General features: G+C 37.7%; 1 protein-coding gene across 20 annotated transcripts in view; it reads left to right on the top strand.

Moving 5' to 3' along the window:
• Phldb2 (pleckstrin homology like domain family B member 2) overlaps positions 1-13075 on the top strand; it is a 95500-nt gene that overhangs the window by 34604 nt on the left and 47821 nt on the right. For all 20 annotated transcript variants that reach the window (XM_071615362.1, XM_071615368.1, XM_071615367.1 and 17 more), the window contains exons 3-5: positions 1346-1729; positions 8344-8487; positions 9556-9693. In XM_071615362.1, coding sequence (XP_071471463.1) covers positions 1346-1729; positions 8344-8487; positions 9556-9693 — 666 coding nt within the window. The remainder of the gene's footprint in view (positions 1-1345; positions 1730-8343; positions 8488-9555; positions 9694-13075) is intronic.

The following is a 13075-nucleotide window of genomic DNA, read 5'->3' as shown; positions in this document are numbered from 1 at the left end:
ACTGCATCTGAATTTTGACTTTACAAATTAGCTAAAATTGGAATGAAAACAGCTGTCTAGTGCTGCTTAATATTTTCCTGTTTTATTACTGATCAGCAGTTTGGAATGTATTTTTATATGGAGCGCTTTTGGAGTCTTCCTTCAGTGTGGTAAATATAATCACAACAGATAGCCTTTGTTTTAGGTTCTTTTTTTTTTTTTTTCATTTCAGCATTGGATTTAATGTGAAGGGTAAACACATTGAGGTTCCCCACCCCAAACAATGCTGTCTAGGTTTATGAGAGGCAATTAGTAAATTGCTTCCCATTGCTCACAATATGTAATTAATCTACCTAAAATAAAAAAGCATCAATGTCTGTTCTGCATGAGGCATGTGTCAAGGGGGCATGTCGTAGGACTATTTTAGACATCAATGGCCTATATGTTGATTTTTTTTAAACAAATGAACTATCATTTTATTTTCCAGCTCAATGAATCAAATGTTTAATGATTTTAGAATTTGAGTTACATTGATATCTCTCTATTTGGACTTATTGTGGAATTGTCATTTTAGTGCAACATTTGTACTTTTAAAATAATTTCAATTATTCACATAAGAAAGTAGTAGAAAAGATCTTTACATGATAACCAGGCATAAAAAAGTTTTTCAAATTTTGAAACACTTCAAGAAAATTAGGAAGACAGAGATATATCTTTTTTTTTTTTCTTGGTACTGATGATTGAACCCGGGGGTGCTTAACCTCTGAGACACATGCCCAGCCCTTCTTTATATTTTATTTAGAGACAGGGTCTTTCTGAATTGCTTTAGGGCCTCGCTGAATTGCTTTAGGGCCTTGCTAAGATGCTGAGGCTGGCTTTGAATTTATGATCCTCCTGCCTCAGCCTTCTGAGCCTCTGGGATTACAGGCGTGCACTGCCGGGCCCGGCAAGACAGAGATATATCTTTTAAATTAGAAGATTTTTTTAAAGTACTTTTTTTCTCTTTGTGTGTCTAATAGTGAATAATAGATAGATAAGTAGAAGGTGGTAAAGCATGGTTAGGAAGAGAAGATTTTAAACATCTTTGGAGTATTTAGAGATTTAGTCATATAAGAAATGGCTTCCCGAGTGCTAAGATATGCACTTAGAGTCAGTCCTGGGATATAGAGATGAACAAGGACAGCCAGAATAGTGTCTAGGACAAAACCAGGCATTGCAAACAGTTTCATCTTGATCTTTAAATACATCCTTAAAAGATGATGCAAAGTCAGCACCAGCCAAGTGTCTGTGGGTTGATAGCCTTTATATTGGGAGTTGTCTCCATTCTCACAAATTCATTGATCTTGCCCTCCTCTCTGTGCTCTAGGAGAGACAGCGTCTGGAGACCATCCTCAGTCTCTGTGCTGAGTACACAAAGCCTGACAGTCGCTTGTCCACAGGCACGACCGTGGCAGATGTGCAGAAAATCAACAGGGAACTTGAAAAGCTGCAGATCTCCGATGAGGAGTCCGTGTTTGAAGAAGCCCTGGTGTGCCCTGACACAAGATACAGGTGTCACCGGAAGGGCTCTCTCCACAATGCGGATTTGGCGGGCTTTGGGAGCCTCAGTCAGAGCAGTGCCAGCTTCCTTGCCCCCAGGAACATCAGGAACGATGAACTGCTTGGCGACCTCACCAGGACTCCCCCAACACCCCTGTCTGCCTTTCTGAAAGCTTCCAGCGAGTCCTCCTACCTAAGTATCTTACCAAAGGTAATGCTGGGTAGCAAAGAAACCAGGATTTAGAGCCTAGGGATATGCCTGTGCTTTTGGCTGGAAACTAGAGATGTTTATCACACACGTTTTCCAGAATATTTTCAGTGAAAAATCAATGTAAAAGATAATCAACTGAACAAGGTTTAGCAAATTAGAGTGTTTACTAATAAGTAAACAATAAGTAACCAATTTACATTCTAAAAAATGTTCAGTACAGATGAGAAGAATGAAGTTTCTCCCTCTCCACTCCCAGTTGTACACCTGAGAGATAAGTATAGTTAAATGTCTCACCTGTCTTCCTAATATTTTCTGTTCACGAACAACCACATATTATAGGCATAGGCACACATATGCACACCCATGATAGTATGCATTTATCCTTATTACTATATATCCTGGGCATCTTTGCATATTAGTACACACAGCCTTATTCCATTTTTTTTAATGGTGAAATTGAATTCTATATTTTGAAGATACCATGTGGGTTATTCCAAGTTGTTTGCTAATAAAATCCACAGATATGTGTATATATATATATATATATATATATATATATATATATGTTTGGTTTTTGCACACTGTGCAAATGCATCTGTAGGTTCACTCATTTTAATCAATATTTCCAAAATTACACTCTCTAAAAACTATATTTCCATGTGGCACTGTCACTGATAGTTTATAAGCATACTTTCATCTCCATACATTGGCCAAAGTTGCATATTATCAGAATTTTTCAATTCATCATATTGATAGGTATTCAAATTTATCTTTATACATACAGTAGGGCATATTTTCGCATTTGAATTGTTAATGTATTTTTCAATCCACTTATTAAAAATTGTTTCGTCCTGTGTTTTATTGTAGAAGAGCTATTGTAGGCAAATTAGGCAAATTAAGCTATCACCATGAGTGGTTATCCCACTGACTTTATGGGATTTTTGTTTGTATGTTTGTTTTGCTTTGCATGTAAGAGTTTAACATTTATTTGTAATCATAATTATTACTTAGTTTTCTGATTGTAGTTGATTTAAAAGTGTCTTATCAATTTTAGGATTTCCTAAATTGGGTTCAAAGGTAATCGTTGGTATTATTATTATTATTATTAGTAGTAGTAGTAGTAGTAGTAGTAATAGCAGTATTTTTGCACAATTTAAAAATTTCCCCATTCTTTTCTAAAAAGGAATTGAAGGAGCTTACAATAAAAGATATATATTTTATTAAACTAAAATTAGAACACCAAAATAAAAGGAAAAACAATGCCATAATTATAAGGTAAATTTGTTTATTTAAGAATAAATAGGATTAATTAGTTAACTTAAGTAATCTTACCATTAAGTCCCACTCTGAATTCTTGGCAATTATGACCACAGAACAATAACAACGAAAAGGACACATCAGGAATTTTTGTTGTAAGGAAAGGTTGCATATTGATTCTTTGAGAGAAACATCATGGTGTTAAATTCTGATAGCAGTTTATCACATAGTCATATTCAGGGGAGTTTGTGTGTTTGGTTTATTGTTTCTGTCATTTCAGGGATTTTTGTCTGTTTTTTTTTTTTTTTCCGTAACCTCCATCTCCTTATTGAAGTAATCTTTTGCTTCCTGTACTTACTTGTGTAGCTCTTATCTAAATGACCTTTTACTGCCTGTATTTGCTCTCTTATATCGTCCTTTAATTCACAGAACATTTTAATTATGTACATCTTGAACTCCTTCTCTGTCATTTCTTCTGTTATGCTGGCCATGGATTCTAATAATGTAGTATCTTGATTTGTTTGGGGCACTTTCTTCCCTGTTTTTTTCATGTTATTGTGTGTCTTTCCTTCTAGCACTGCAGATCCGCGGTGTTACCTTTTTTTACACTTTAGATTATAGTGCCCCTGCAAGATTCCAATACCTCTCCTTCGAGGGGAAGAACAATGTTAATGATCCTAATATACAACCTTAAACCAAATGGTTGCTATTAAGGCGTTTACAGTTTGTCACAATATACAGAAGTGGTGAGTTCAATTGATTTCTACAATATAACAGTAGGTTTACAAAAGGGTTTACAGTTTCTGATGGTGGACAAAGAACCGGGAGTGAGGTATAGGATAAGATGTTGAGGGGGTAGGAGGTGAGGATATAGAGCTATTAGATCTTAGGACGTATGAAAAAGAAATCTGAAGAAGATAGTAGCAGGAGAAGAGAGAGGAAGTGATCTTGGGGAGACAAGTAAGTGGGAAGACAATAGAATATATAAAACACACATAAATATTTAAAAAAATAAAAAATGTAAAAACAGGAGATAAAAGAATATACAATACAACTATAATATACTATTCAGACATCCCCATTCTCAGTATCCTAATTCATGCACAGCACCTGGTTTCACAAATGTTGGGGATGTGAGGGCAGGAGAATAGAGAGGGATAAAAAAGAAAAAAAGTCCTGTAGAAGAAACAAGGATTGTTTTGGTTCAATATCAGAATCTTTCCTGCTTCCTTTCTCCTCCAATAGGTGGTGTTTTCTGTTGTTTGCTGGTATCTCCACCCTCAGGATGTTGAAGGTTACCAGGGTGGGAGGGTTGGTCTTGGGTACAGGGCACCTGGAAGTGGGGTATGGCACCAGTTGGTCCCAGATAAAAGACTGCACCCCGAGCATCTCCTTTGGGGCCCGCTCATGTGATGTGGGTGCTTGGTCTTATCTCCTTATATCGCCTGTAGACCTCACAGTTCCTAGTCTCTAATTTAGTCTCTAAACTGTATTTCACTCACCCTCTTTCTTTCTACTTCCTAAATGAAAGACCTTTCTCCCGGGAGGTCTTGTGGGTTGTGCTCAGGGGTCTGCAAACCTGTCTCGGAGAGCTGTTTTGTTTTGCGCAGTCACTATACCAGGTTAGCAGCTTCCAGGGAGAGGGGCGAGTTGGGGACTATGGATACTTGCCCAGCCAGTGTTCCAAGCTGGGAGTTACCACAACTGAAGATGGCAATGAAGGTGTCCCAAGATGGAGACATCTGCTTTCAGCCATGGAGTGTCAGGTCGGGGGTGGGGAGGTGCGGGCTGTGGCACTGGGTGTTCAAAGGGGCAATGCAGCCTCTGAAGGTGTTGATGGGGCTATCCTGGTCCTGCCTGGGCTCCACACTGGGTCTGTGGGGCTCTGGAGTTTGTATGTTTGTTCTTCATTTTTGTTTGACTTCAGCAAGACTTATCTTGGATGTTCCTGGTCAGAAGTCCTTATCTGCCTGCCAAGTCCTCCTATCACATACATTAGGACTCTGGACCATTAAATCCAGTTGGACTTCAATCCCTTCTTTGAATGACTGTATTTACCTTACTAATTCTGAGTTGAGAGAAATCCTGAATAGGACATCTATCTTTATTGCTAGAAAGTTAAAACTGTTAGAAATTTAGGATGGGGAGAAGAATGGAACATGGAAGAATCAAAAGTTGTCAGTTGTTCAGGCTAAGTATTTGACCCAGTTGAAAAATCTGATCTGTTGTCGTCAGCCATTGGGCTTCCTTAGAAATCTGTGACTTACTTTTCATCTTAAATTTTTCTACATCTCTCCCTTGATGGACATCTGCTCTATTTTGTTAAAAACATTGAGCTGTGTGCTCTCTTGGAAATTGCTTTGGGAGACAGGTTTCCTTCTGGAGAAGGCTTTGACAAGAAAGCTGTTGATGTGTAAACAGGCAGATCCTGGCAGATGTTTTTAATTTCTCAAATATACTCCTGTGGAATAGGAGGCCTCTGAAGCTTAGAGCAGCATCCATTGTTACAAGAGACATAAGTCCTGCTTCCTTTAGAGACAGGAAACTTCAGGGGCATCTCAGGTTACCCTGCAGCAGCTTATAATGCAAGTGAGAGGCTAATAGGTCTAAAGGAAAGAGTTTTCACTTACTACTTTTCAAAGACAGGGAGGCACATATTAACTCAAGAAAAAAGATAAAAGACTCAAAACAAATGAAAAACCCTGACCATTTGTTTTGAATATTCTTCTTCTGGTAATCTTTTCACTGGATTATTTGCTTAACGAAGTATATAATATTCATTATAATCAATTCAGGAATAAATGTGGAAGGGAGGAATATGAAAGCCACTCTAAATTTATTTAACTAAATGAAGATTTTAACATTATTAATGAAGCCTGAGATTCAGCATTCTGGAACTTACTTTACCTAACACTTAACTATGCACAGGAGTTGGAAATATGCTACGTTTAAAGGGCCATTGTGAACCTGCCAACCACCACCTGAACCAAAAGCTGAATGGAGTAGCTCCCACCTCCTCTTTCTGACCAGTTGTTCCATCTATGGTAGAAAGTTCTGCACCCCCAACTCCTTTGGTTGCAAGAGGGTTCTAACAAGATATCTGCCAAAAAAAGGACAAGTGGAAAATATCTTGTCCCTACTATCTCTCACCTTTCTCTTTGTGGATTAGATTACCTCAGAGATGGCATATTTGAGGATGCATATGTATGTGTAATGTGCTTATTAAAAATGTCACTATATCAGTGTTTTCTATCCATTACTATAAAAAAAATCCCAAAGAAGTTAAAATGAACTTACATTTACATTTTCACTTTTTTTTTTGGTCACCATAAAAGACACAATTCATTGGCTGCTGCACCTTGGCTCTCTATAGGGTTTCTTTATTTGATTAATTAATAAGATTACAATGTTTTCACCTCATTCTATCACAAACATTCTGTCTTAGAATGCCTTTTGATTTTCCTTCTTATACATAGCAAAAAAAAAAATATCACAGATATTTCCTAGATGCCATGTATTTCTATAAATAGCTTTTATTGTTTTAGCAACTTCAAATTTCTAAAAATTTTTGAGTTATGTGCAAATACCCATCATGGCTGCTCTTTATTATCTTCATCCCCCTACTTACTTATAAAGTTTATCCTTTGCAGATTGTTAAGTTGTTTTGTCTTTTCTTAATGCTTTGCTTCCACCACTGAGAGAGATATTTTTAAACTGCCTTGGAAGTGGAAACCTAATATGTAATGTTGACCCAACAGGATGTTAGCCTTCCTGAGCTTTCCTGCTGGGATGTCTGTCAGTGATTCTGGAATGCCATTCACTGTGGCAGGCATTCCTCATGGCCTGAAATAAGCGCCCAAGTATTAAGACAATGAGCTCCATTGTTTGTGATAAAAAGGTCAGCAGTTGTTTTATTTGATAAAATATTGGACTTGAGTGACAATTAAACCCAGCAAAATGTCAAAGCTTGGAAAAACCGGGTTCCCTTGTTCTAACCACCCTGAGATATTGGGTGCTCTATTATTTAATCTCTATTATTTAAGTAGCTACAAAGTAAAGAAAAAAGAATATGAGTAAAGAACACATTAAATACGACATGATGGAATGTTTTCTTAAAGTTATCAGAATTGATAAATAAGTTAAATAAACCTAGTGAGGTATAAGTAAATTTCAACAGTTATTTTGGTTTATCTGAATATTCTTTTTAAGGATTAGGGATTAATTAATCTTCATTCATTAATTGGGTTGCTGTTTTCAATCTTTAATTGTAAAATTGCCTAATTACTGTCTTATTTATTCAAAATATTCTTTCTTTTTCAAAGAAAGATAAGAATTAAATACATGGTATTGACATATTGGCATGTCTGAAAGACACCACCAGGGGATACCCAAGATTGTTAACCTGAAATTCTAGGAAGAAGAGGCTCTTTTTACTTTACTACGTTCTCTTCTCAAACAATAGGCAGTCATATTTGAGCTGTGTGTTATGATCCATAATATTCCTTTCTTCTTTGAGTTTTTGTCATTAACTTTGCTCAAGGCTATACGTATGCCCTCATTCACTTAATTTGTTGGTTGGGTTTCTCATTCCTTGCCAAGGAACTCAGTATTTTATGAAATAAATGAATGGTCACCAGTGTCCTATTTTCAGTCATAAAACCCACTGTATCCAGGTAGTGTCTTAAACATTATCTAAAAGAAGTTCTGTAGAACAAAGATAGCAAATAGTGCTGTAACAAAAAGCAAAATATCAACTGGCATCATTGAATGTGTAGTTCTAATCATTTGGAGAATTGCCAAAATGATGTGCCCTTGTTTTCCTACCTTGCACAGAAAACGAAATAAAAAAGCATGAATACTCATTTGCAGATAACCCTAGCAGTGACATCACAGTTTGGATAGAAATTCAAGAGGCTTCCATAGGAGATGAGAGAAAACATTGAGCTTGCAATGAAGGTGGCAGCATGTTTGAGAGGTCCCAGAGGAAGATGTCTACAGTCCTGTCTTAGTTCTAGTTCTCTGTTGTGCCAAATTTTCTCTGTAACATTGCAGAAACCATTTCAATCTGTCTATACCACAGCTTCCTTATCTTTTTAACCACTTAGTTATTTTAGCTTTAAAATAATATGGATTTGTGCATTGAGGTTGGTTTATTCGAGCTTATCTGAGGACATAGCTGCTGAGGATAGCATACCTCTATGGGAAAATGTATTAGAGTTCAGATTAAACTGTTCCAGGGATGCTTTGAGTATCTGCATGGTCATGGAGGTTGTGAGACAATAGATCTACAGCTGACTTGTTAGTCAAATCAGGAAATTATGGTGTGAGAAACCCATTTCTGTGTTGATTAATTTCAGACCCCAGAAGGGATAAGCGAAGAAGAGAGGACTCAGGAGTTAGCCGCAATGGAAGATGCCAGAATCACAATTCTGAACAACCTTGAAGAACTTGAACAAAAAATCAAAGATATAAATGACCAGATGGATGAATCCTCCAGAGAGGTATAAACTATGAGCTCACCCTCTCATTTTTTCCCTTGTAGTTTAAAAACATTTCTGCTCACTAAGACACAGTTCTCAGAGGCCAAATACATAGAGGTCAACACAAGCAGGCATCTGTTCAATGGGTACCATGTGTAGAGCAAAAGTGCCCTATTCTACATTCCTTTATTTTCTTTCTGTTTTTTTTTTCTTAATCAGATGAGAAAAAAAACATATTAAGCCATCTTTAATGAGCTTTAAGCCAACTTTCTCTTAACTAGTATTATGTGTGTCTGATCACAGAATCTGTTAGCTGAAGTACCCTATATTTAGGTATTCAGCTTCAAATCTAAGCAATATTTTTCTGAGCATATTACTATGAGTTAGATATCACATTATCACTACAGGGCAGTTCCACACATGAATTAGACATAAACCCAGCTTTCTAGAGATTTGTGAAACAGGGAGCAGATAGCACATATTCTGTAACTCTAATAGAAGATAGTGGCAATTTTATGTTTCTGTCATGGAGTGAGAGCACATAATTATTCCTGGTGAGGATCTGCATGTCTGCACTTACAGATGGTGTCAATAGCCCCATAGAGGAATAAGGGGACTGTTCACCTGTCATCTTGTGCATAGACCCTGGAAGCCCCTCCTGCCAGAATTGCTAGGAATGCAGAGCCCAAGTGCTGGGCTGGAGTAACTTTCACTCCTTGTGCCCTAAGGACAAAGACAAGGCTGTTCTCAATGTGGTTTGTGACAAGGCTATTTCCAATGTGGATTGTGTTTGAATCTAAGTAAATAGCAAAATATCTCTGAAAAGTAAGCAGAAAGGGGGTTGTACTAGAAAAGTTAAGTGACAAGATGGCTAAATTTCTTAGCAAATACACTCTGGGCTCTCCAGTTTTCTTATATAGAAAATCCTGAGTCTCACATGGGCTCTTTGGAGTGCTCTCTGTGTCCCCCAATCTGGCTGATATGGTAGTACTTTTTTACATTATTATCTATTAAACTGCGCCAATGCAGTGGGCAGTTGAGAATATTCCTGAAGGTGAAATGTTTCTGAGTTTTGTTTTATGTCCTTAGTTGGATATGGAATGTGCTCTTTTGGATGGAGAGCAGAAATCTGAAACAACTGAACTTATGAAGGAGAAGGAGATTTTGGATCACCTAAACCGGAAAATAGCAGAACTGGAAAAGAACATTGTTGGTGAAAAGACCAAGGTAAAAGAAAATTATATTTGAATGCAATTCTTATGGTTAAAGCTGTGAATTTAAATGCTAAATGGAATTACCATATTCTTGGATTTGTGTGTCATGTTCCTGGAGATAGTAGCACCATAGAAAAGTTCTAGATCCATATTGTCACAATACTGTCAGGTACTGGGCAGGTGAGGCAGAGAAAGTAGAGCCCATATGATTTGCAATCTGATATTTTGTGGCAGCTCATTCTGTTTGAGGTGAATTGCTTTTTACTTTTCCATCAGCTTTTTTGTTTCATTTTTAGAAGAATTTTTTCCTTTTTTTTTTAAGTATAATGAACTTTTTTTTTTCCTTAATCACTGTTGCCCTGTAAGGTAGGCTTTGGCATATTCAAATAAGGTTGCCTCTTTTTTTTATTTTTCTTTCTATTAAAAAGGTAAATGGGAGCCATTCATCTTACCTGTCTTGCCTTGCTATTATCTCCAATGCAAGTGCACTGCTCTTTGAAAAACATGTTGAAGTTTTCAGGGGGTTCTCACACACTGCCAAGTGAAAATTGTCTATGAGACATAAGTGACACTTAGCTTGGATGAGGTCTTATGTATATATTTCGGGCCACAAACCTGTATGTTAGCTGATATCTACTAGGGGAAATATGGAAAATTACCTGCAGATTTTAGAATTCTAGATGTTGATTTGTCTGTTTTAATTTTTCCTTCCCTCTGAGAATATTATAAATTTCTTTCATTATGATTTAGCTACAGCTAACTAAACCTGATATTAAAAATAAAATTTTGATTTTAGAAAATAAAAAGCAAATGAGCTTTAGCATATTTTTTCTTACCCATCATGTTCTCTACTAAGCTGAGAAAAAGTAAAATGTTCCTATTTGAGTAAATACTAATGGTCATGTGTGGAAAGAATTTCTGCTGAATGTGACTTCCTTTTTAGGCTCTTATGTGTTTGAGCCTATAAATAAGGGCATTTGATCTTGGTGCCAAAGAATGAGCTCAAAATGATATTGTCAGAAATGGAAGTTGCGTTAAAAGCTACACATCATTTTTGGGTTGCCTACGTGTCAAAATTACACTGCACAGCTTCACATTAAACTTTGTGGGGTCGGCTTTAGCTCAAGAGGTTACTTCCTCATGCTGGACTTCCAATCCATCATATTAAACTTCATGTGTGCTCTTTCTACCTCCAGCCTTTGAAATAGTAAAAAATCTATTTGAGTAGTCAGTATGTTTTTCTTTAGAAGCTCACAGTGAGTCAAAGGATTGGTTTTCTAAATCTGCAGTGCAGTGGGATTCATTTAATAGCTTATGTTTTTCAGTCTCTGCATTGATATAGTCAGAAACATTTTGTGAAGGGTGGAGTATTGGGGATTGAACTCAGGGGCACTCAACCACTGACCCACATCCCCAGCCCTATTTTGTATTTTGTTTAGAGACAGGGTCTCACTGAGTTGCTTAGTGACTTGCTCTTGCTGAGGCTGGCTTTGAACTCACAATCCTCCTGCCTCAGCCTCCCAAGTTACTGGGATTACAGGCATGTGCCAACGTGTCCAGCAATATAGCTAGAAACTTTTGATGGAGGCATCAGATATCTTGTTTGGGCATTTATTAGTTTACAACAGTATTGCTTAATTCAAGGAGTATTTACTAATACAGTAGTATTAGTAAATTAGCCATACTATAGCATTATATCAATACTATAGTGTTATAGCATTAGTATTCATACTGTGGCATTAACACCATATATTAGTGAATACTACTTAAGGACTGCTACTGTAAAGTATTACTGTTTATGTCATGTTGAAAAGTTTGTGGGACATAGGAATGAGGTATCGAGCTCCCTGCGAATCCTCTGCCTTGCTCATCTAGTTATTTGACTCTGTATAGCTCACTAATGGCACAGCCTACAAATTCTATTTGTCCATCACGAGTATCAATTCTGCAAAAAAGTGAAGCAAGTTGAGTCAATGCTAAATCTCACTTCCTGAGGAAACTGCCATGTTTTCCCGACCCAAGGTAGAGAAGAACTCCAGGAACATAAGCAGAAACAGGCGAAGAAGCCACCCCCATCCCTTCTGTTTTGTTTTGGTGGCTTGGCAGAAGCTATGCAAGGAAAGGGGACTGCAGGGGCCTAAAGTATAGTACCCGCTCATGCAGCTGTTGGGGGATTAGATGGTCTCAGCAGGTGGAATTATTATTGTCTGTCATCACATAGTGTGAAAAATGGTAGAAACTGGCTTTGGGTAAGGGGCTCCAGAAAGTGATGAGGGGAGTGGAAACAAAGGCTGGGCTAGATGATGTCACACTGTTCTTGAAAAACAGTCTTAAATGGAGACTCAGCACTGCTTGGCAGCATGGTTATGATTCTCACATAAGCTTGTTCTGCCATTTTATGACATAGCTATTTTGTACCTTCACTTTCTTCAAATCTCTGGCCCATTTTCCTCCCACTGGCTTAGAAATGATCTCACCACCTGCTTCAGTGAGAAATTGGAAGCATCCAGTCTTCTCACTACCAAGGAAGGTGCTCTCCTCTCATCAAAGATCAGTCCTTATGGATGTGCTAGGAGTGCCATCCCATCCCACTTTCTCAAGCCTTCAATCAGTCCTTGTGCACAAACCCTGCGAGTTTGTTGCACTTTGATGTTGTCATGCCACCAGTATCATTTAAAAAATTATGGTCATTTAAAAATGAGCTACTACCCTATAATATGAAAATAAATTTCTACCTATCTCTCCCCTTTTTGCCATAGATAAACTTTTCAAACAATTTTATGGGTACACTGTCTCTCTTCTCCTTCATTTCCAAATTAACCTTTCTTTTCATTGCAGTTGGCTTAAACCTCCACTAATCCAATAGTTTTCTCATTTTATGACTATGGAAGCCCTCAGTGCTTCTCAGGCGACTGGTTGCTTTTCAGTTCTCTTGTGATCATACTCCTGAGCAGCATTCACTAGAGAGGACAGCTCCTATTCTCGGCTCTTTCTCCCTCCTCCTCATCTTTGCTCTGTGCATCACCCTCTTATGGTTTTCCTTCTATTACTCTTCTCTCTCTGATCATACACATGTCTCTAGCTCATGATGCTTTTCTGAACTTCTGACTCATCCTGCAGTCCCCTGACATCTCCACTCAAGACACCGCACAGTTATTTCCCATTGAACGCATCCATAGCTAAAGTCTGATCTTGACTTTCTGCTTGCCTTCCACAACAACCTGCCCCAAACTGGTCATGGTCCAGTTTTCTCAGTCTAGGAAATTGCATCTCTGCCCTCCGATGGGTTCAAACAGAAATCTAGAAATTGATCTTGACACTTCTTTTCTCCATCACATACAGCTGATTACCAAAGTACATCTCAATTACCTCAGTGTTTTCACATGTCCACTAAC

The sequence above is a fragment of the Marmota flaviventris genome, chromosome 8 (genome assembly GCF_047511675.1).
Source record: "Marmota flaviventris isolate mMarFla1 chromosome 8, mMarFla1.hap1, whole genome shotgun sequence".
Lineage (NCBI taxonomy): Eukaryota > Metazoa > Chordata > Mammalia > Rodentia > Sciuridae > Marmota > Marmota flaviventris.
The sequence above is the reverse complement of the archived record's forward strand: the minus strand, read 5'-3'. Positions and strand labels throughout refer to the sequence as shown.